This window comes from Cataglyphis hispanica, chromosome 20 (assembly GCF_021464435.1).
Source record: "Cataglyphis hispanica isolate Lineage 1 chromosome 20, ULB_Chis1_1.0, whole genome shotgun sequence".
In the NCBI taxonomy this organism is placed as follows: domain Eukaryota; kingdom Metazoa; phylum Arthropoda; class Insecta; order Hymenoptera; family Formicidae; genus Cataglyphis; species Cataglyphis hispanica.
In genome coordinates this window covers 4049077-4072477 of record NC_065973.1, presented here as the reverse complement: position 1 = coordinate 4072477, position 23401 = coordinate 4049077, and the positions used below count along the sequence as shown (strand labels likewise).

Sequence of the window (23401 nt, the reverse complement as noted above, 5' to 3'; positions counted from 1 at the left end):
ATAGGGGACGCAATATAAGATTTGCACAATGCGGTGTTATGTTTACAGTAACACAAATATATTTCATTTTTATTTGAAAACAACAAACACATCTAGAGATCGCGGCGCAGATTTTGAGCGACCGCAAAACGCATACTATGCAAGTGTCTATATGTATATATTTTTGTGTCTTGGACACTCTCTAGTCTCTTCAATACAATAATACAATACACACACTCGCTTAGGTATGTTAATGTCATTAATAACCGCGATATTGATTTATGTTCGCAAAAACGAACAGCGAAATATATATATAATAATATATATAATAATATATAATAATATTATATATAATATTATATATTATATTAATATTATTATATATAATAATATATAAATTTAAACTTTATATATATATATATATATATATATATATATATATATATATAAAATTTAAATGTCTAAAAACAAACGATTTAAATACGACTTAAATAATAAATAATTATTATAATTATATATTAATTCTGTTGTACATACAGTTTTGGACAAATATATTACAGTCTTTCTTTTATTTTCATATTTTACTTCTTAAATAAAGTTCGCAATTATGTTGTTTATCATGTCGTTGTTTTCTACTCTCTATCTCGCTGTTGGTGCTTGCACACAAATCCGCACGTTATTAATAATTGCGAAGACAAATAAAAAGAATCAATGGATGATAATCAATGTGGCGATCAATAATGATCCCTTTAATTAATTATGACGAAATAATGCGGCGAAGTACTATCCAATTTGTTAAGATCTTACATGGAGAACCTTGTAATTGCGATTCTATATATACATTTTATATATAAGATATTTTAAATTAAACTGTCCACCTGAGAATACTCTTCTTTTTCCTTAATTTGAAATTTGCAGTGTGCAATGAATGAATAAGATGATTTTTCCATACACGCAGACAGCCTCAAAATTTCGCAAAGTCTTGATAAAAAGATATTCGCTTCGTTTATTATTAAGTCTGATTCATTGCCTTCGATGAGTACATGTTTTTATAGGCCATTACATCGTGGCAAAATATCTATCTTGCGGCATTTGGCTATTGAAAGTGTCCGCTAACGACAATTCTGTTCTTATCTTGATCCTTGTTGATCACGGACTCTTCATGGGTCGCTAATTTTCTATATCATTGATATCATCAACTTTCGGATAAATCATGATTCTCGAATAAGTGTAATTTGTGCTACTTATAGATCCTTAATGCACCAGCTATCTTTGATATCGAGAATCCTTGGTACTACCAGGAGATGCTTGATAATGTTCTCGTCTGTTTAAACATTCGTTTGAAAGAAGAGAGAAAGTGAGTTTGTAATTTGTAAACATAAAATCGTATCTATGGTCCACTTAATTTACTGAAAAAGTCTACCTTAGGATATATTCAGAATAAACTCTACAAATTTCGAACATAGTTTGCTGTTTCACCAAACGCGTTTACATCTTTGATACCGCAAACATTTCACGTATGTGAAATGCATATATATATTACACTCGGCTAGATTAAATAGGTCTCTCTACTGTCTTTCTTTTTTTTTGTGAGTTTACATCTTGTTTTTACATCATCGAACGTTTTCTCAAATTTTCTAACGCTTATAAGATTTCTAAGTACAAGTATAATATAATTAATCTCAATTCTCTCAATAGCCAAGTCAATTGGACTCTAATATGATATATATAGTAATTTTCTATAGGTACTCCACTACACTGTTTTTCCAAAGTTCGTATAAACCCTGCTAAAATTTCGCCGATTCTTTTCATCGGCGGGTGACCGCAACCGAAGTGAGATGTATATATTTATAAGATGCTTTTGAATAGAGAAAAATCGTTCCCCTTTACTCTTTTTAATCTTCGTAATATAGTTTATATTAATGAGTTTGAAGTCCTCCTAACAATTAATTTATTATTTATTTATATAATTTTTATACATGGATTAGTATATGACTATGTATGAATTTTAATAATAATGTTTCAATATTGTTATACTTCTGATAAATATAATTCTACTGTGTTCGGTTGGCCACCCATTACTATACTATTATTTAAACTTATCCAAAAATGGTATCAAATATTTTTCGACAAATGTATAAGAGAAACTGACGAGTTCCAAAGTTACATTTAGGTGTGATAAATTAGAAATAAATTTAATATACAAAACTTTCAGAGAATTTAATGTAAATTAAATTTTACTCTTTTTTATAACGACTTTATAAATAACATAGATAATTTCAATAAAATTTTCATATTTCATATAAAAATATAAATATGTGTGTTGTGTTAATTAATATGTAAATTAATTTAACATTTAATGCTTGCGAGGTATTAGCAAAGCTAATTGACATTCCAAATGCAGCAATTTAATAATTTTATTTAATTTTCACAAAAGAGAAATTTAAATACTATTTTATGTAACTTCGTAATAAATTTTTTCTATTTATATTTTAGAAAGAACACGTCAGAGAGGACAGAGATTCTGTTTATATTGTCTACAAAAATCGTTATCCTAGAAAGAGAAAAATAAACAGAAATATTTCTGATTCGTTGAGAATTCATTGACAACGGTTTTTATTGTTAAAAGAAATGTTACTTTCAATATTGGAAGTAAATCGTTATAGATAAATCTATCCATTGCTTTGTCTCATAAAAAAGATCTTATTACTATTTATCTATTTATCTAATTTGAGAAATTGTTTAATTGAGGCCTGTACATTTGGCGCATTTTATCAGCGTTAGAATTATTTTTTAATTGATTATTAATTTTCATGTGCAATTATTATTTTAAGTCGTCTTTAAAAGTGAGTTTTAATAGGAGAAAAATGTTTGTGCATTCTGTATTTATAATTTTCTCGCAATATATTATAAAAAAAGAAACTTTTACGTGTATCATAGATGGAGAAAAATATTTGTGCTAGCTTAACAATAATCAAGAATTATTAATTAATATATTCAGTGATAGAAAAGATTCACACGCAAAAGTAAATGTTTTTGAAATATTTTTAAAATAGCTACACAAAATAGACATTTAAATTGCACGAATAATTACAGACATGTGCGTCAACAATAACCATCATATTAACAACAGATTTCGTTACTATCAGATTTTTAATAGATAATAATTATGCATTGCGCGCTTTAACGATTGTTACATAACAAATTTGCTCTTTGCGACAGTCTAAAGATAAATTGTAAATTCCGAATTATCCATAAATTTAAAGCTTGAAAATCCAATAGATATATTAAATATTCATTTAACTCTCAGCTGATGATTTAGCAGAGATAATATATTTTGTTACTTCAATAATAATTATATGCAATAGGACAATTCTTAAAATCTTTTGCAAGCTACCTTACATAAGATCCGTTCCGCAACATCTTTGGATTCTTGGACTCTTCGATTTGATCGATTCGATTTGTATCTTTAAAAAGATAAAGTGTGAATATTTCCTGATTATTTGCGCGCATTTAATAATTCACATTAGTTATTCGTACATTGTCCGCAAATAAATAAATCAAATAAAAGATGAATTATTTAATTATTAAATAAAAAAATAATGAAAAAATGTGTTGATGTTGTATTTTGATTGTTTATAATATGATTATAAAAATAGACCTATTGAAAAAATATAAGATTGTAATTGTGAATTATTTATAACGCCCACGCACACACAGATTTCGATGCACACTACAATCAGATTAATCAAGATTATTTAAATCAATTAAAAATTGTGATTATTTATATATTCCATTGCACGGGAAATAATTTTACAGTTAATTAAAAATTCATTAAACTATTGAACTTCCAATATATTTTAACGGTATTATTAATTGCGTTTAGAAATCTTGTTCCAAAGCATTATTATTCGCTTTGTAATCCTATCTTATCGATTTCAAGTAATCCCAATCTGATTAAATCTGAAATCTTGATGCTTTGTATTTCCTGTTCAGCTATTTTCATTCTTAATTACCACAAACCTTGTCTAGAATCAATCATAAATTTCGTTTTCGCATACGAAATTTTCTCTGATTCGTCAGCAATCGCTGTTCCCGAAGAATAGTCGAGAAAATTGAGAGTCGATATCCTTCCAGATATCGACTCTGACGAGAAACCACGCAAATCATGATCCAATGGCGAAATTTATTCATTCGACATGAGCTGCACGCTATCATCGGCTGATCGATGGAGTCGTCGAACTTCCGACAAGGAACGAATTGGCGTCGGATGTAGTAACGAGAAAGGATGAGAATGCCGATCTGGAATTAGAAAAATTTCAAGTATTCTAAATTTAAAAAAAAAATGTCATATATTTGATGATTTTCTATATATATGTACATGTTTCATTGTGAAAAAAATTTGTATATCTGTGTGAATTTGTAATTGTATATATAAATATATTTATAAATTATGATGTAATTAAAATTAAATTATATTCAATTATGTAATTATTATTATGACATTTATAAATAAGATTATTATGATCACTCGTACGTTATCATATATCCTTGAAATTATTTTATTGATTCGATGGTATCGATAGCATAAAGAGCTATTGCAATATTTCCGACCGCCCACCGAGAAACCTTAATTTATTCAGGTTAAAAATAAGGAGAGGCAATATATATGCGCGAGAAGAAGAAAGAGATATCGCGCGTGTCCATAAGTGCAATGTCAAGGTCGGATGTAAACGTCTGTCGTGAACGGATCGATTTACCGAAGCTCTGATCTATATTTCCACTTCCGCGGTATATCGCACGTCGGCGTAATTTCACCTAGACACGCGGATACTTCCTCGTCGATTCAATTAAATAATTTCATTCTCTCACACATACGCACTTACATATGTACGTATACACTCTTGATATGTGTACCTTCTTGAATAATTCATAATTATTATTGACTCAAAGGAAACAAACACATTCTAGTTAACATAATATCCGTAGGTGTATTAGCTCTCCAATTCTTAAGTTAATTGGTTTCCGGTCAACTTTTCAATTTCTAAAGAAAAGATATCGCGTTGCATGTCCTACGCGTCCTTTTGTTGAGATCCTCACCTCTAATATCGGTCAATGGTTCGCTCCTGGAAAGCTCGTGCTCGTTATTACGATGTGAGGGTGTCTTTAATGGACTTTTAGCTTGTGGTATCGCGTCGTTCTTGTATGGGGTAGTATTCTGATCCTGATGAGGAAACTGAAAGGCTGTGGAATTGGGCCACGAAGCCGGAGGTGGACTACGTACCAGATGCTCGTGTACCTGCGCGAGTGTGAGAGGATCCGCGTCGCCCAATTCCTGAAAGCATGACGAAGGCTATGATCAACTCTCAATAAAATTTTTTAAAGCATATAAAATTGTTTAGAATATCAGGATTTGATGATGGAAAAGTGGAGGAATCATATGTTATTTTCATCTTACCTAGAATAAATTTTTTTAATTCTGTTTATCTCCAAAAATTTAAATTTCGAACCTTACCTGTGACATCAGAATCGCATCGTCAGACTCGGATTCCTCGATCGATTCCACAAGGCTCTCTCGACTTGCTAGTACCTACATAATTAGAGAAAATTTGCACAAGTGAGTCGATATGTACATTGTAGAGTAAAACATATAGACATTCAAGAAATAGAAGAGTTTACTGTGTGTGTCTATTATAATACTTTGTTAATTTTTCTATTACCAGAAAGCTAACAAATTAATTAAAAATATTAAATTAAAAATATTAAAATAAAAATATAAAAATTAAAATTAACTCTTTTTTTGCAACATTAAATTTTAAAGTTGAAGAAAAATCTAAATTGAAAAATTACAAAGAGAAAAGAAAAAAATCTGGTAACGTAATAATAATAAAGTCAAACCTGTAGAAAAGGATTGTCCTGACGACTCAGTCTAAGCGCCTCCATGTCCTGATCGATGTTACGCGTTCTACCGGGTGTCAGGGTCAGAATTGAGTGCGAGGGTGATGGCTGACAAGAGACGACAACGTCCACCGCTGTCACACTCAAGGTTGATGGAATTCGCGACATCATATTGTCGTTCTCCGAGCCGCTCCGACGACAAGCATTGGTAATAATTGCTGCAAGCAACATCGTTTTTATTATCTCGATTATACGCTTTATACTTTTATTATAAACCATTATGAGATACAAAATATAAATCTTAGTATTTTTATATATGTAATTTCTTAATTGAAATTTTGTTTTCGTAATTAAATATATGGAACAAACAATTAAACATATTAAATTTTATTACTAAATATAATTTATTATACTTTAATTAAATGTCTAGTTATTTTAATTTAATTAAATTTAGAAATATAAGATAAAATAAAGCCATCGAGATTTAAAATAATTGCCGATTTGATCAATCATTATCTTTCGATTTAATGAAATAAATATTATCATTTAATAGCATCCAATATACTGTGCTATTCTCACAATAATAATTCATAAAAATTAATTAATTAATAATTCAAAAATTAAAGAAAATTTGCGAATTTTCGCAGAATGTTATCAAGAATTTTTAGATATTTTTTTTTTTAATAAGAAAATAAAATAAAGAAATAATATCTTACCAGGAGTTTCCACCCTGGGCGCGCGTTCCATCTCTTCGTCCTCGTTAATCTTCATTCCTATTGTCAGCTTTCTCGATTTGAACAGATTCGTGAGAAAAGCTGCACCTTTACGCTTCATCCGATCATACCTGTGCGCGTTTTCGGACGACACGTGTATCATAATTTATCTGAAACTAAGACATAGCGCAAGTTACAACATTATATAACTTTTATAAATGAAAAATATAATATTATATTAATGTATTCATAACCGATATACGTGTCTTATAATTCGTCCAGGATTACAACATATATGGTAAAAAATAATTCATAATTGTTATCTAATGTTGGAGTGTAATGCTACATATACATATACATATACACATATATATATATATATATATATATATATATATATATATACGTGTGTGTGTATGTGTATGTGTATTAGTTGCGCAAAACATTTTTAAATTGAAAAATTTGAAAAATTTATTTAATTATACTTATTAAAATTAGAATTAATTAATCAATTAAAATAAAATTATTTAATCAATTATTTAATTTAATCTTATTTAATTAAAAGATAATTTTTTGGAAACCAATCTTGTGTAACTTTAATAGAAACACTGTTACGATAGCATTTATGATCGAAGGGAAAAAGCGAGCAATTATAGAGCATCAGGAAATTGAAAAAATTAATTTCCATGTTATTCGTAATGACAAATGTTATTTACAATATCGGAAAAAAATATAATAACGCTGTAACTCATAAGAATTTTATAATTTAAGGATACGTAAGTCCCAACCGGTAGATATGCCGACTTACGCCACTTTCGCTTTCAATCCTTCAATCGTCGCTGTTAAGCATCTCCATGACGATAAGACATCACTCTAGAATTCTTATCGGCAAGGAAAGCTCGCACTTATATCCATCAGAGACTGATGAGATAGCGATAATGAACGATCTGTATCGCGTCACGTCACCAATATGTAAAACTTGAGGGAATTAGAATCGTTGTCAGATTTGTGTTAACTAAACGTCGGATTTGCAACCCGAGGAGCAGCGTACTGCCAACTGCAATTGCGGAAGGGTGTGCACCTACTCTCCTGTGCAGAAACTCGCGCAGCTGCAGCTGTCAGTGAATGAACGGAGCTTGCGCGCGAAAGGGATGGGTAAGAAAGGGAAGGTGGTAGAAAAGACGAGAGTAACGGGGTCCTCAAAGAGCAAAGTAGTATTATTATTTTTTTTTTTTTTTATTCCGATGAGCATCTCCATGACCTATATCTCTTTACTTGACTTATGTGAGAAATGGCCGATTTAGAAAGAAGAAAAAAAAATTAATCCGACCGCATCGCGTAAACTCCAAGTTTTTAGCCAAGAGTGTACAAAAATTTTACATTCTTCGATTTTAAGATTTTAATGTTCAAATAAATATTAATTAAATATTAATCGTAAAATCTCGATTGTTATATGTTCTTTTTTCGATATCAGGAAATTATTAAATTAATAAACATTGCCTGTTATAGAATCAGATGATTTTATAAAATATATGAATGATTATACTTGAATATTAAAAGAATATGTTAAATTTTAGTTACTAACTAGAAAAAATTTTCTAAAATATAATAATTTTTCTTTATGTAACATTAATAAAAGACAAGAGAAAATTCGTGAGTAAGAAAAGTTCGAAAGTTAGCATCAAATTTAACAAAATTAATTTTTTTCGAGATTTTAAAACATCTTTTGTATACAGGGTGATTCAAAGAGATGAGTACTTTTCCAGGATTGCGCCACGTCGTGCTCATTCGATCGATTGCACGAGACTCCGTTATACAAGGTGGCTATAGCACACGTGCTGTTAGTAGCACTTATGGTATTGCATGATCACACAGTATAAATTAATAGAAATTAAATAAAATAAATATATAATGATAAACGTATAGATTGAAAAATAATATAGATAGAAAAATATTATAATATACAATAAATGTGTACAACTTGTTTCTGATTATTTACACTACTCCTCTCTTTACAAAAATCTTAATAAAATTTTGAATGCACTTATTTTCGAAATCAATGTTTCAAGACATGAATAATTGTTATAACTGTCCGATATTAAATATCATTCAGTTTTTATATAGATAAATTCACGAATTATAATATAAATTATACGGAAAACCCGTTTAAAGTTTTAATTAAAACAAATCAAATACACACAACTAAATTTTTGGTAAAATAAAATGCCCTTGTGGAATAAACTCACAGTACTGACAGTTTATTATTTATTTACTTGTGTTTGTTTTGACTAAATAGAACTTTCAAACGATAAGTTTATAATTAATCAACAGTTGTTAATTAAATTTCTCTAAACGTTGATTTTAAATTCTTTCGAAAAATCTTCAATGACTGAAAAACAACATGTGGCTGACTAATATATATATATATATATATATATATATATATATATATATATATAGTTTTTAAAAATAAATTCTATTTGCTAAGCTTTAGCTTTAGTTTTAATTATATATATATATATATATATATATATATATATATATATATATATATATATATCAAGCTAAAGTTTAGCAAAAAGAATTTATTTTTAAAAACTATATACGCTTCAAAATTTAAATAATCGATAATCGAGCCATTTAATTTCGATGCGTAAAAACTTACAATCATTATATATATATAGCCGTTGAAATACTTATTAGTCGCATTTTAGCAAGAGAGAAAGCAAAGCTCTCGATTAATGCTAAAATATACCTTTGAATTTATATCGGCGAATTACCTGAAAGCTCGTACACCTGCCGGCGATGCATCTTCGTTTACGCGACGCGGAACGAGCGCGTCGCGTCGCGATGCGTCGCGACGCCAACACAGCACAAGGGTGCGGCGAACACAAGAGGGTCTCGAGACCGGCACGCCGGTCCTATGCCGGAAAATCAAAGGAAGCCGTCTCTTATCAGCGATATGCGTGCGCGCGCATTCGCATTCGCGAGGAAGCATCCCCTCTAAACGGACTCGTCAATTGGGTGGATGTATAGGGTGTCTCGGAAATCAAGCGTATCTTCGTAAACACAGTAAAATACAGTAGTTGTATTTCTTTATGAACGGACGCATTATCTAATCATCAATTCAATTAATTAATTCGATACATTACCATAGATCATTAATATGGTCTCGCGAATAAACTTGTTAGAATCGGATTTACGTAACTTTGAAAAATATTAATTAAATCAAATTTAAATGAACTAGTCCGTAGAGGTGAGTCAAAAAATGAAGGACAAGCTTGAGGTAGATATGCCGATTTATTCAAAAGATTCGTTCATCTAGAAATTTCGCCAAATTAATTGCGATATTATTTTCATAAATTAATGTTTAGTTGCAATACACCTAAATCAACGCGCTAATTACAGTGCGCAAAAATAATATTCGTACAGCAAGATTGATTCGCCATAAGTATATTATTTATACTTACTCCAAATAGTTATTCAAATATTTCTCAATAAATAATAAATAAATTTCTCCCTCAACAGATTTCGAATATAAAATATTATAAAATATAAATTGAAATACATAAAATTTTTTTGTTACACATAAAATACAAAATCTCAAAAGAGAATTTCAATTACAAAATTTTTATTGCTATTAAAACATTAAATATCGTATATCAATATACCATATATCGTATAGCAATAAGTTATATATTTAGAAACAATATGTATATTCACAAATAGAAATTTAGGTTTGGAGAAAATTTTGTGCCGAATCAATGGCGTACGAATATCTTTCTTGACTCATGTAAATACTTATTAGACAATACAAGGAAGAAATATTAAATAACCAAAGCAACCAGTGCAAATTAAAACGGCGCCTTCCTCATAAGTACAAATAACAAAATTTTCTAATAAACAATTCTGAAGAAAAAAAAATGCACAAAACTTTTTTTCGTAACGAGAATTATTGTTACTTACACTTTAATTTCTTTAATGAGACGATAAAAATGCGCTAATAATCAATGGATACGATTTATCTCCATATACTTACAGCAAGCAATCAGCAATACTCGAGCTCCGCAACAATAATAAAGGAATAATAATCATAATAAAATCATCATTAATAATAATAATAATGATCATAATAGCAATCATTTTCGTTAACGATATGTTAGCATAATTCGTATAAACACAGCGACATCAAAACATCTTTTATATTATGTGTAGAAATTAATTCATATTTATGTATATAACGTACATATATATATATAATATATATAAAACATTTTGCAAAAAAATCACAGTTACTTAAAACACCTTAGTTTTCATTCTTTTGCCTTTCAATCTCTCTCTTTCTTTCGTTCACTTTTTCTCTCTCATTCCATTTTTCTCTCATACATACAATTTTTTCTCGCACCGGTTTATTAATCGACGTGTCAGAAATAATTATCTATGTTTAATTATTAAATTAATAATTAAACAAAAAGTATGTCGCAACCGATTTCGTAGGACTCATTTCGTAATTAATTAAATAACTTTTTTTTAAGTCTCATGAAAAGCTAAGTAAAATTTAAAAAATTATTATAAAAAAAAAGAATTCTGCAATCTATTAATAATTTTTTAATCATCAATTCCAAAATTCAATAAAATTAGTTTCAAATAAGATTTCTCAAAAACACAAAATCTTCTTTCAATAGTGTATATTTCCAACATATTGCAAAAAAATATTAATGGTTAATATTAATTAATTTGTTAATTGGACAAATTTGAAAAATATTTTTATGGAAGAAAATTGCGTCGAGGCAGTGGCACAACATCAATATATTAATAATAATCAGGATTTCTTAAGTACTTTTTGCGGTTTTACAATATCTTTTTTAAATTTCAAATCAATGTCCAATCTATTTTTTTCCCTGAAAAAAAAAAATAATGAAATAATTCACAAATGCTCAATATAATTCTAGAACTTTCATGGATTGCAATAATAAACATTAATAAGTTACACTTATTTCTTTTCAATTGACGTTGCTGAGTTAAAGGTTAACAAATTTTTATCATTTTAATAATTTGCGAATGTAATTTTCAGAATTCTGTTTATCATTTTTTTAAAACCTGAAAACCTGTTAGATATAAAAATTCATACAAGTTTTAATTTTTTAAACTTTCAATTTAAAGGTGCAAATTGAAAATTTTTTATTACCGCATAAGTTTTTTTTTTTAAATTCTGCTTCTGTTGTTAATTAATGGTTTTAGGAATCAAAATTTATCTATGGCTGTTGTACAATGTTGCTTTACAATTATCGTTGCTCGAAGATCAAACGATCGATTGTTTAATTACACGGCAGTGTTGGCACGAAGCGTAAACATTGGCTGTCTTTGTGTCTCGGAGAGGAATAAAAATTTACATTTAAATACAATCCCAAGCATATACAGCGTTTCCTGTTCAATTAGATCTGCGAATCGAATCACTATGGTGGCCATCGAAAATAATTGATAACTATTACCGATAATTCATATACTTAATCCCTCAAACATGAGTCATTACTTCTCTTTGTTGCAAACCCCAAAGGGCGCTAGATAAATAAAAATTAAAATGTATATATAAGTACTTTTTCTTATTTTTATGTATATATATTAAATCTGAAAAATATACTGCATATATAATGTGCAGCCTGAGATAATGGTTTCTCAGATAATTGCAAAATTTTTAGTAATAATTTAATGATTAATTTTTTTTGGATAGTATAGCGAATCACGTCGGCCGAAATATTTGGGAGATTAATCAACGAAAGAAAGTACGAACCTCACAGTAAATACTTATAATTAGTCTAGAGATATCTAGATAGCAAGACTTTTACGCTATTGTCCGCTTGGTAAGCCGAGGACAGAAAAGCCAGTGACGATGGCAGTAAATGTTCGCTACTTAATTCGCCGGGAGCTAATCGACCACGCAAACATTAGCCATTTTTATCAAAGATAAATAAAAATTTGCATTTAAATATAATTCTACCACAGGCACCGCAATAATCTCGTGAAAAACACATTAATTTATCAATATCCAGTGACGAGATCATCAAATGTATTACATCATTAAAATATTAAAGTATTACAATTATACTCTACGAGATAGAATCTACGGTTCATTATATATCCAAAATTTCAAGATTTACGAATATAAAAATTTATTCTTAGAAAATTAAAAGATATTGTAACTATGCCAACAATAAAAATAAAAAATATTTTTTATTTTTTAGCAGTATAATTAAAATTGTAATTTATGAAACAAAAAATAAAATTAATCGACCCGATAGTTAATCGGATTTACCGATGCAACTAGCTCCAAGCAATTGATCGCGAAACAAATAACTGACAGAACATCGATCAATAACTATTTCATTAGCGCTAAAGAGTATGTACAAAATTGTATATGTTACACGACAATTCCGATCCGTCGTTAATGCAAGCGCTCATGGAAAGTCAGCGTTGACTCATACATATGACGTCAAAGCGTTATCTCATCGGACTTCTGTCATCGATAGTAATAATTATTACAATAAGAAAATGTACGACAGGATCGATTATAAAAATCCGTAGTCTTGTCAAAGATCTATAACCAAAACACTTCAAGTTTCATAAGTTCAAAACAATTGGATTCAAAATCCGAGAATGCAATTAAAAATTCCAAAGTCTTTAATATGCAAGCGTTTATCACATAAGCTCTACGAATTAAACCCTTAATATTTCACAACTTTAATCTTTACTAATACGCGAAATTGGAAGAAAACAACAGTGTAAATCAATAAAAAATGTTAAACAAAAGTTCAGAGATGTAAATTACTTCCCGATTATGTCTCAGTCGGTACTTTCTTGCCGCAAGCGCTTTAGTTATCACGCCGACGGATGCTCGGCAGTAAGGAATGGTTACCAGAGAACTACCCTTAGGAGAGGACATTGACTTCGCGGGGCGAGCCGCAAACGTTCAACACGCTACTGGTCGAGTTAGGCGTGACCTGATTCCGAGCCTCGTTCTGGGCCTGCCGTATCGCTTCCTTATATGGGCCGCGCTTCTTCTTATTATACCGCGTCTAAACAAAATCAGATTCACACCTATTATATCGATAATTCTCAAAAGTCAGCATATATTTTACTGCCATCATAAAATTAACTTTTTTGTGCGCCTTTATTGCTAAAATTAATTTAATTAATTTTTTTATTATATTTTATTTATTTATATTTTTATTATATATATATATATATATATATATATATATATATATGTATATATGTATATATATTATTTAAAAGAGCATACTTTAAAAGTTTCCAGGAAAGGGCTCAGTTGATCACAGGACATTAGCGAACTCGTTGACGATCCGTACCAAGCCACGTGAGCTTGAGGACCCGACGAGGTGCCGTCTTCCTTGCAGGACACTGTGATACTTAGGACCTGCATGTTATAAAATACGATAATAGTTATTATGACAGAACTGTAGAATAAATTCTCAAGATTAATTTTTTCCAAAAAAAAAAAACTTATATACGAACAAAAAATTATTCCAAAATTTCAGCACATTTTTGTGCAATATTTAACGTCTCAAATTAAAGATTTATTAATAAAAAAAAAATGCTCTTTTAGAATACTTTATACGTACTTTGCCGGGCCACCAGGGAAAACCGTGGATTTTGCCCCAGACAACGTCGCCCACGTCCATTCGCCTGCCATTAGCCATGAGGCAGTGCGCCACAGGTGTAGCGGCCAGGCGCATGACCAGAGGATGCGACTGATGCGGCGGAAAGTCTGGTGCGGTCTCTACTTCTGGCTCGTGCTCGCTCAACTCGTCGCTACTACCGCCGGAGCTCTTGCAACCGGAGGATGCATTGCTCACGGGATAATCGCAGCGTGCGTACGCGTTCGTGTTGAGCCTCTTCAAGGATATCGATAGTTTTTGCTTCAGGCACTGCTCCTTGATAGCTCTGTAGGATTCGCCGCTGCCCGGCAAAACGTTCCAGTTTTGCTGGTGCTGCTGCTGTTGTTGTTCCTGCTCTTGCTCTTGTTCCTGTTCTTGTTCCACGGAATCCGGACAAGGTTGCTGAGACTCCTGCTGCTGAGGTTGTTCTTGTTGTGGCTGATTTTTATGTTTCCGGCCCTCCTTGTGTTTCTTTTTATGCTTTACCTTGTGCTTCCGCCGGTGGTATGAAAGTGGATCGTACGTGGGGTTGTATCTGAATAAATTAACATAACATTGCCATTTTATTTCTTTTCGTTAAAAATCTTTAACATATACACATACACATATATAGAATTAACAATTATTTTATATAAGTTAGTTATATAATCATAATATCGTTTATAGATTTTTATAGATATTTTTATAGCTATTATATTTATGTAATTATATAAGTTATAAGTCTTTAGATTTATGTAATTTTTATATTCGATATCATTCAATATCGCGCTCTTACCTCGGCGAACCATTGCAAGGCGATCTCGCTGGTGACACTCCGCCCAACATCTTCCTCCTAGCTTCCTTTTTTGCTTTTTTTAAAGCCCGTTTCGCCGCCTTCGCGCTGGCATCCTTCACCACATCACCCTGCTTCTGAGGATCCACTTGCTCTTGCCCGTCTTCCTCACCTTCGTAATCGTTGCCGAAGGACCTGGATAATTCCAAGGAATCTCTCTCTTGTTGGGCATCGTCAGCGTCATCGGTCTCATGCTCATACGCATCAGGATCTTGAGGTTTCGCGGGTATTTTAAGCACAGTCCCCTCGCCCTGCGCGCCAAAAGAAATCTTGATCACCGGCGTGGTTCTGGCGGTCCTTGTAGGATCCTCAAACACTGATTCGTCCCAGAGGTCTTCCATTGAACCCACCGAGCGTTTCTTTCTCGGTATTCTGCCAGTTCTTAATCTCATCGTCGAATCCGCGGCCGCAAAGGTTTTCTTTTCCTCCTCCTCAGGGATTTTCGCGCTTTCCACCGACGAACTACTTAGCCTTCTCGGCGTAGCGCAATAGGCCATTGAAGGATTGTTGTCACAATCGGCGGATGATTCCACTCGCTCTTGCGATGACGTTAATACATTCCTTAAAGACGATTCCTTCTCATTATTAACAGACCAATGCGTAGATTGCGCGCTCGCTGCAACCTTCACCTTGTCTGAAACAATTGTCGAAATGTATTAGATTTTTTCTTGATGTATGCTCAGAGATTTAAATCTTTTAAGTATGATTTTAGATTGAAATGTATATTTAATAATATAAAACAAAAAACAAAGAATTAAAAAATATTATTCAGTTTTTATCTTTAAATAAATTAGAATATATATTATATATTTGATATGATATTTGATATGTACATATAAATAGTATAAGCTATATATATATATATATATATATATATATATATATATATATATATATAATTTATTATATAATTTAATATTAATAAATTAAATTAAATTAAATTTTTATATGTCATTGCTACATATGTACATTAAATAATAATTTAACAGATCTTATATTATCAAAATATGCTCGATAATAATATTGCAGTAAAATATAACTCTCAAGACTTGAATTTTGCTTCTATTTATTCAAACGGTTTTAATAATTATTGTGCATAATTTGTAGTATAATTTATGCTCTGTAGTTTTTTCTACATATTTAACATGTAGTTCATATAGCAGTTGTTTAAGATGTTATTGATCAACGTTATTAAATCTGGAAAATTAAATAAATCGCAAGAACGCAAATTATTTATTAAAAAAGAGAAATTCGTTTAACGCCTCGCATTTATATCTTTCCACACAATACTAACTCAAAAAATGGATTAAAATCTTAATCACTTATATCCACAACTTTATTTAAGTTGCGCTCTTAAACTTTCCAACATTAATATACTAACGTTAATAATTTTTTTCGTCGAAAGCGTGACAAATATGTATGAAAAATAATATACCAGATAATTGACCGGAGCTTTGCATTGCATTACTAATCTCATTAGGCTGCAATCTGGACAATTTCGGAATCAACGATGCCCCCAGCTTCGATGAATCACCACTCGAAGTTGTCATCTTCGTCGTCGCTTGATTGGAAATCGAATTTTCCGTCTGACATTCCGACAACAGCGTTCGTTGTGTCTTCTGCGGTTGTTGACCGCAACATCGATCACTTCTTCTCGTCGAGCCCGGAACCAGCTGGTAAAATCACAAAGAAGTTTTTTATTTTCGTGCATTATAGAAGTTGATTTAGATTGAAGATTTAACATGTAACAATTTCATTGAAACTTCAATAAGATTGATAAGTTTAACGTTAACAAAAAAAGAATCAATCATTTATCAAAATCTAACAATCTTATCAGAAGATCCCTGATTTACTGATACTCTACGTTATCGCATTTAACAATACCAAAAGTTATAACTTTCAAGTTTTTAAAAAGATAAGTTTAAATTTTCAATTTCCTTCTCTTAAGATTTTTTTATATTATATATACATATTATCTCAGGCAACATTTATAATACCTGCTGCGATTGGTGTTGCGCTTCTTCATGCTTTCGCTTCCTGCTCACATCGACATTCTCGCTGTTTTCGTTACATATCGATCGACATTTGCTACAGAGCACCTGACGAGGTCTCAATCTCACCGTGGGTCTCGCATTCTTGTATCTAGCGGGCGGATTGATGCTCCTGCGAAGGTCAACCTTGGTGACAACAGCAGTCGACGACGCTGACGACGCATTTTTCCGTTCCTGGAAGTAGCTAAAGCGCGCGGCGATCGTTGCCAGCTTGTCGCCATCGGGATCCGGTACCGGTTCCGGGGGTTGAACACCACAGGGAAGGCCTCTGCAAAAATATAATAATTCGTGACGCATTATTTTCATAACATTCCCAAAATTTAAATCATATCTGAAAACATCGAACATGTATCATAATCCTTCGAATAATAAATATACCCTCCTTCTTAAAAATTTATTGAAATTATAACAATTGATTTTAGAAATTAAATTGCAAATAAATCATCGATGATGGATTTATTTGAAACAAATCAAGAGACCAGAAAATTTAAAATAATTGCTTGTGTTCCTTTATAAGAAATATAATGCTATTTTTCATTTCTTTTAAAATCTGCTTTAATGATTTCTTTGTCTCTTTATCCCTTTTTTTCGCTCAGAAAGATTTCGCGAATTAGTATATGTAAATGTCTATCGTAAAAAGTAAGTGATTCATTTTCTCAATTATAAGACTGATCTTTTACGCTTTCTAAATGTTTTCCCGACTTTAAGATTAATTTTCTCAAGTCCATCGAGTTAGATTATTGTGTTGAAACCTTCAAATGGAAACTGTCGCAAAATGAGAATGGCTAGGCAAAAGATTGGGCAACACTTTTGAGTATGCTTCGTCGGCTTCTCGTGCACCGACAACACGGCCATGTCATGGTATTGATTCGAGAGGAGCGTACAATGAGCGACAGCCTCTGATGGTATATCCATTAATATTTTCTGGGTTTCGATACGAGACAGACCCTCGAAATTCCGCGTTAGCCCAAGCGAAAGAAGAAAAATTGCTGAGAAAAAATCTCGAGAATCAGCAAATTCGGCATGACGTGAAAATGATTATGATGAAACTGAGAAATTCGGTCTCCCCGCTTGTTCAATTTGTAATAAATTTGCGCAACAATATACTCCTACGCAGCCACAAATTTATGAAAATTCCAAGATCATCTCAATTCTTTCTTCCACTCATTTTACTTTAATCGTACCATTAACTTTAAACTTAAATAAATTTAAAGATACTCTTAAATAGCCAGGAACTTTTATTTAATAAAATATCGAATGTTGTCAATCTTTAACTTCGCGCAACTCAGTTATAATTTATTTTTCTGACGTCAATTATCTCGTTAAAAACAACTGTAACAACTGGCTCATTTCTTAAGTTAATAAAGCAGGCGGTTAACGTGGACTACGATGTGGTATACGTGGCTATTTCTCTGCTTTGTGTCCACGCACACATTCGCAATTTCGACCCGCAAATGGTGGCGTTCTCAGAGACGTCGACGATATTCCCTTTGTTCCTGACGAACACGAGACCACTATATTGAGGGTTCTCAACCTTGGATCGTACGTGAGCTGCACAGCTGGGATGTGTTTTGGCTCGACGTCGGAAGGATCAATAAATTCCGTTCCGCAGCCTAATAAATTCATGTCCTTGGACTGTCACCCACTAATTAAGTTATCGATTTGAAATCAATCTTTTCCAAATGTGGATATAAGAATTCCATTAGAATAATCTGTTGGAATTTTGAAGAAAAAAATCTTATTAAAATAAATTTATATTATACATTGTATATATATATATATATATATATATTATGTATATAATTTCTCATACACATACCTACAATTTTAGTATAGATACTGTTTGTGATTATTATATGAAATTAATACTGTTACTAATATTCTTCTTGGAAAAAAAGATGGTATTAATTTTTTCTTTTGCTCAAAAAGTAATTTTATTAGTTGATAAATGTAAATATTTCGCTGATACTTTTTACAAAATTCGTTCAAAAAGTTGATTCCGATATCAATGATTTTTCTAGGATGAAATAAGGAGAATTATGGAATATAGTAGCGGAAAAAGATATGGGAACCTCTACCGCACCATACCGTCGTGCACAACGTGACACAAGCCAGGCCTGGCTGGTCGGTGGCCCCGACTAACATCCAGGGCCGTAAGTAAGAGTCTTGCCATCTGTATTACTTATTTTTCCGATATCTCGTTCAGTAACTTGACAGCATGCATTATAACGCAAAAATAGATCAATTACGCAATAAATAAAAAAAACACAATCTAATATTGTCATGTCAAATATTACTGATAGGAACTAAAATGACATGTACGTCATTGTTATATGACAATAGTCATAAAGACACAATAAACAACGCAATCCAGATTGTTACTGAAGTTTTTTTCAATAATTATAACTTAAATTCCAAATTCAGATATATTACTGAATTGACTTTAAATTCGTTCGTCTTTGTTTAGGGCCAGTCTTGGTCACGCAATTGCGACACGAGACTGCCATTAGTCGGCCGGCTTGCCCAAGAAAACTTAGAGCGCGGGGGTAAGAAAACAGGCAACAGCTGTTCAGTCGTAGCGAGAAGCCCAGCTCTGGACTCACAGGGCACATATCCCCGGTTGCAATGTATTGTACGTACGCTGAGAAAAAACACAACTGTATGAAGAGACGAATAAAACTAGCTATTACATGCAACAAAATTACCACTTGGATGGAGCGGGACGCGTTTAAATAAAAGACATTCGAACAATAGAAACCGGGGGAGATAGTTTCGAAGTTATATCGGAATTATATCCATTTTCAAAGAATCGAATTAAACATATTGGATAATTGCACAGAATTGTGTATAAATAAATTGAGCAGCGAGCAAATTCTTTGGACAAATTCAATTTGAGATATTCAGTAAATCCAATTTATAATTTATAATAAAATTCAATTCACGCACAATTAATAATGAATAATTATATTCAAATATATAATTACTTTAAATTTAATAACATTTGATTTTGATAATAAATTCAATTAATTAATCATTCGATAAACTCGGTTTGTAATACTTTATTAAATGCAGTTATTTATAAATTTTCATATCGTGTGCACTGTCTTGACTATACGTAGAGAAGTCTTAGTCTTTCAAAACTTTGTGAATTAATTCACGTTAAACGCTGCTCAACTAGTGCAACAAGTACTCAGTTGATTTCTAAATAATCGAAATGACTACTCAACGAGAAATTACCAATGATACAACGCCAATGGCTATAATATCGAAGTAGCGTTCACTATGCGAGACCATGAGTCATCACGGCGAAGTCTTTTTAATGTGTACTGGGTGACACAAAACTTTTTTTTTTTTTTCATTCTATCAATATTTCTCAATTCAAAGTCCATCTTGCCTTGTATAAATTCTATTAAATAAAGAAATTCATTATACATCATTTACGTACATTATCAGTTTAACGTTGTCCATTAATTTCGAATAAACTTCATTTCAGATGAAACAAAAGTAATTTATAGGCAACATTTGCAATATCGCGTGAAAGAAATCGCGATATAATTATAATCCATGCAATTATCGCTGAAGAAAATTTCGCCATCGGATTGACCGAGAGAAAGTGTGCGACTTGCGAGACACCGTGTACATATAAATATACGCATATGTGTAAGTAAAGAAGAAAAATGGATGAAAGATGTAGCATCTTATATTCGCGACAGACGAGCCGCGTAAAGTTCGAGGAAACTCTCGCAAATTCGTCACGCCCATACTGTGGCACTGGCGCCAGGCGAAGAAGAGAAGCCGAGATTTTTTATTAAAAATTTTACAGATATGTTATCGAAATTATCGGACCTTTCGGTACACTCGGGGCCTGTTTACATCTCGGAGGAAGTGATATATTTCGTGCCAAGTTTGCATAAGTTGCTGACACTATCGTGGAAGCGACGGCCGTCGCGTCGCGTTCTCTGCGGCAACTTAATCCTCGGATTGTAGTAATTGAATATCTCGACCCTCAATGTCATCCTATATATTCTGAATCTCACGAAGCTTCAACCTTGCTATCCAAATTTTAGATTTATGTCCGAAAAATTTTGAGGAAGCGCGGGAACAAGGCAGTATAAACGCTGATATAAAAAATGACTTGTATAAAGTCGTTTTTGTTAAATGATCTTTTCAATTAAAATAATTAACAATCTTTTATATCATATTTCTTAATTACCCACAAATATTACGATGGTAACACATGCCATTTATGATAAGAAAGACTCAAAAATTATCGCATCTGTTAAAAAAAAAAAAATATATATATATATATATATATATATATATATATATATTTTTTTTTAATATATAAATCTTTTTGCTTACGTAATTCATATATCATTTTACATGAAATGGATTAGGCTCGAAAGTTCAGGTTCCTTGAATTCTGAGTCAGAAATTACTATACGAAAGAGTCGGCAGCACTTTTGTGACCGCCTAATTTTAGACCGATTATGTAACAATTCCTTTTGGAGCCTCTATTATTCCGAATTTTTAAGTTTTTAAAATATAACATTTCTTTGAATTTCGCGAAAATTAAAAGAAAGTCCAAAATTTTGGATTGTGCAAGATTATATAATATTAAAGGGAATAATTTATATAAACGTATATAAATTTCATTTCAATAAATCTTTTATCTTCTATCTATTAGCTTTTTTTAATCTATCTATTAGCCTCTTTAATCTTGACATACAATAGTTCTAGAATCTTGAGAGCCTAAGATTTTTTAAATTCAATAATTATGAGCGAAAATTGTACAATGCAATCTATAAAAGGATTATGAATTGAATTCCATGGGGATCCTTAAATCTTTGAATATTTAAAGTAGAAAGTTTTAGACTCTTGACCCCTTGTTCTAGGATTTCGAGAATCACCATATGAAAATCAAGAGAGATTAATCATTTTAAGAATAACATGAAATTTGTTTTTCAAAAACAGGCGGCTTCTTTTGATCGAACGATTACAACTGTTAATAAAATAGCACGTGAATATTTAACTTTGAAAATTAGAATGTAAAATAGTTTTAAAATATAGAGCTCAAAGAAAATAACAATACCTACAAATAAGGTAATGCACAAGAAAATGTTTAGTGAAAAGAGCTTAGTCATTAATATCCGCTTCGAACAATCATGACTTCGGAATAAATTGGCGATCGAAAGAGACTTTGAAAAAACTAAAAGCTGTCCAGAAATCCTCAAACAACTGCCACTCATATTTTAACATTTCACTATCTGAAAAAATCAACAAACCATAAACTTAATCATCAGATTTATCATCAAACGTTCCATTATGCGTGCCTCCGAATAGCGATCAAAGTACAGTACTTTGGACATGATCAACTTTCGAAGATACGTATTATCTTCGGGTTTAAGAACAAAAATAGTCCAGAAATTGAAATACCAGGATCCAATATACCTTATCAACATGGATTTAACGAGAATCTATCAACATTCTTTTGCAAAAACCTGATCCTGAGGATTATCAAATCGATGAATCACCTATCTTGTCTTTCTTCGAACCGTCGGAAACCTTGGGCTTCAACGGCGGAAATCGCGCATGGGCCCTTGTCTTTCCGGGAAATTTTTCGACACTGATGGAGTGCTCAACAAGTTGAGCATTACATTGACAATAGAACAATGATTCTCGGTGGACAAAAGAAAATAATAAAAAGAGACTGATGATGGATATACGGAGTTCTTTCCTTCATCGCTCTTTCTCTTCCTTAATCTTACCTCTTGGCGGAGTCGAGGAGCGCACCTTGGAAGCACTTGGCGCCGTGGACGAAGGACACCACGAGGATGTCGGGCAGCGCGGATTCGACGGTCACGAGGATCTTTTCGCCCGTGGCGAGCGCAAGGTGCGCGGATGGGGCCTCCGTCGCTGCGGCCGCCATCTTGCCTCGAATTTAGAGTTATTGCGAGCGAGCGTGCGAGCAAGCTGGTGGTGTGCGGTATGGTGTGGGCTTTGCGCTCTCCGCTCCGCTCCTGTCCGCTCCGCTACGACCGAGCCGACCGAGAGGAGCGATCGGCTCGTCTCGTATCGTCGTCTCTCGCGCGTCGCGCCACTCTGCGTCGCGACGCACCGCCCCTCGTTTCTCTCTCCCTCTCTCTTTCTCTTTCGCTCGCTCGCTCGTACCTAGTTAGCCAAAGCCGGATGACGTGAGGAACACGATAGCAACGGCTATGTGTGGAAACCACATGAGGCGGGCGGTAAGGC

General features: G+C 32.1%; 2 protein-coding genes across 4 annotated transcripts; both read right to left on the bottom strand.

Annotated features, from left to right (window-relative positions):
* Positions 1-506: 506 nt before the first annotated feature.
* On the bottom strand, positions 507-10653 carry LOC126857057 (uncharacterized). 3 transcript variants are annotated; one of them, XM_050606144.1, is made up of 6 exons: positions 10630-10653; positions 6594-6766; positions 5878-6095; positions 5495-5569; positions 5080-5314; positions 507-4281 (listed from the first exon to the last, which is right to left on the bottom strand). In XM_050606144.1, exons 2-6 carry the CDS (start codon positions 6751-6753, stop codon positions 4166-4168), a joined length of 804 nt encoding a protein of 267 aa, XP_050462101.1. In that variant the 5' UTR covers positions 6754-6766; positions 10630-10653; the 3' UTR covers positions 507-4165. The 3 variants fall into 3 exon arrangements, with proteins under 3 accessions (XP_050462101.1, XP_050462100.1, XP_050462099.1); XM_050606143.1 differs by lacking the exon at positions 10630-10653 and adding an exon at positions 9371-9501; XM_050606142.1 differs by lacking the exon at positions 10630-10653 and adding an exon at positions 7399-7635.
* Positions 9872-23209, bottom strand: LOC126857044 (PWWP domain-containing protein 2A-like). The gene is made up of 7 exons (XM_050606121.1): positions 22918-23209; positions 17096-17417; positions 16534-16771; positions 15042-15732; positions 14231-14801; positions 13891-14025; positions 9872-13663 (listed from the first exon to the last, which is right to left on the bottom strand). The coding sequence occupies exons 1-7, from the start codon at positions 23076-23078 to the stop codon at positions 13517-13519; spliced, it is 2265 nt and encodes a 754-aa protein (XP_050462078.1). The 5' UTR covers positions 23079-23209; the 3' UTR covers positions 9872-13516.
* Positions 23210-23401: the final 192 nt, after the last annotated feature.

What these genes read in the sequence shown, in the direction of transcription:
- LOC126857057 (XM_050606144.1), bottom strand. Translation starts at nt 6,753, where the DNA reads ATGATACACGTGTCGTCCGAAAACGCGCACAGGTATGATCGGATGAAG. An exon ending in ATGCGATTCTGATGTCACAG is followed by an intron (nt 5,315 to 5,494) that starts GTAAGGTTCGAA and finishes TCATGCTTTCAG; the next exon opens with GAATTGGGCGACGCGGATCC. An exon ending in ACCATTGACCGATATTAGAG is followed by an intron (nt 4,282 to 5,079) that starts GTGAGGATCTCA and finishes TTCTAATTCCAG; the next exon opens with ATCGGCATTCTCATCCTTTC.
- LOC126857044 (XM_050606121.1), bottom strand. Translation starts at nt 23,078, where the DNA reads ATGGCGGCCGCAGCGACGGAGGCCCCATCCGCGCACCTTGCGCTCGCC. An exon ending in CTCCTCGACTCCGCCAAGAG is followed by an intron (nt 17,418 to 22,917) that starts GTAAGATTAAGG and finishes ATATTTTTGCAG; the next exon opens with AGGCCTTCCCTGTGGTGTTC. An exon ending in TTCCCTGGTGGCCCGGCAAA is followed by an intron (nt 14,026 to 14,230) that starts GTACGTATAAAG and finishes TATAACATGCAG; the next exon opens with GTCCTAAGTATCACAGTGTC.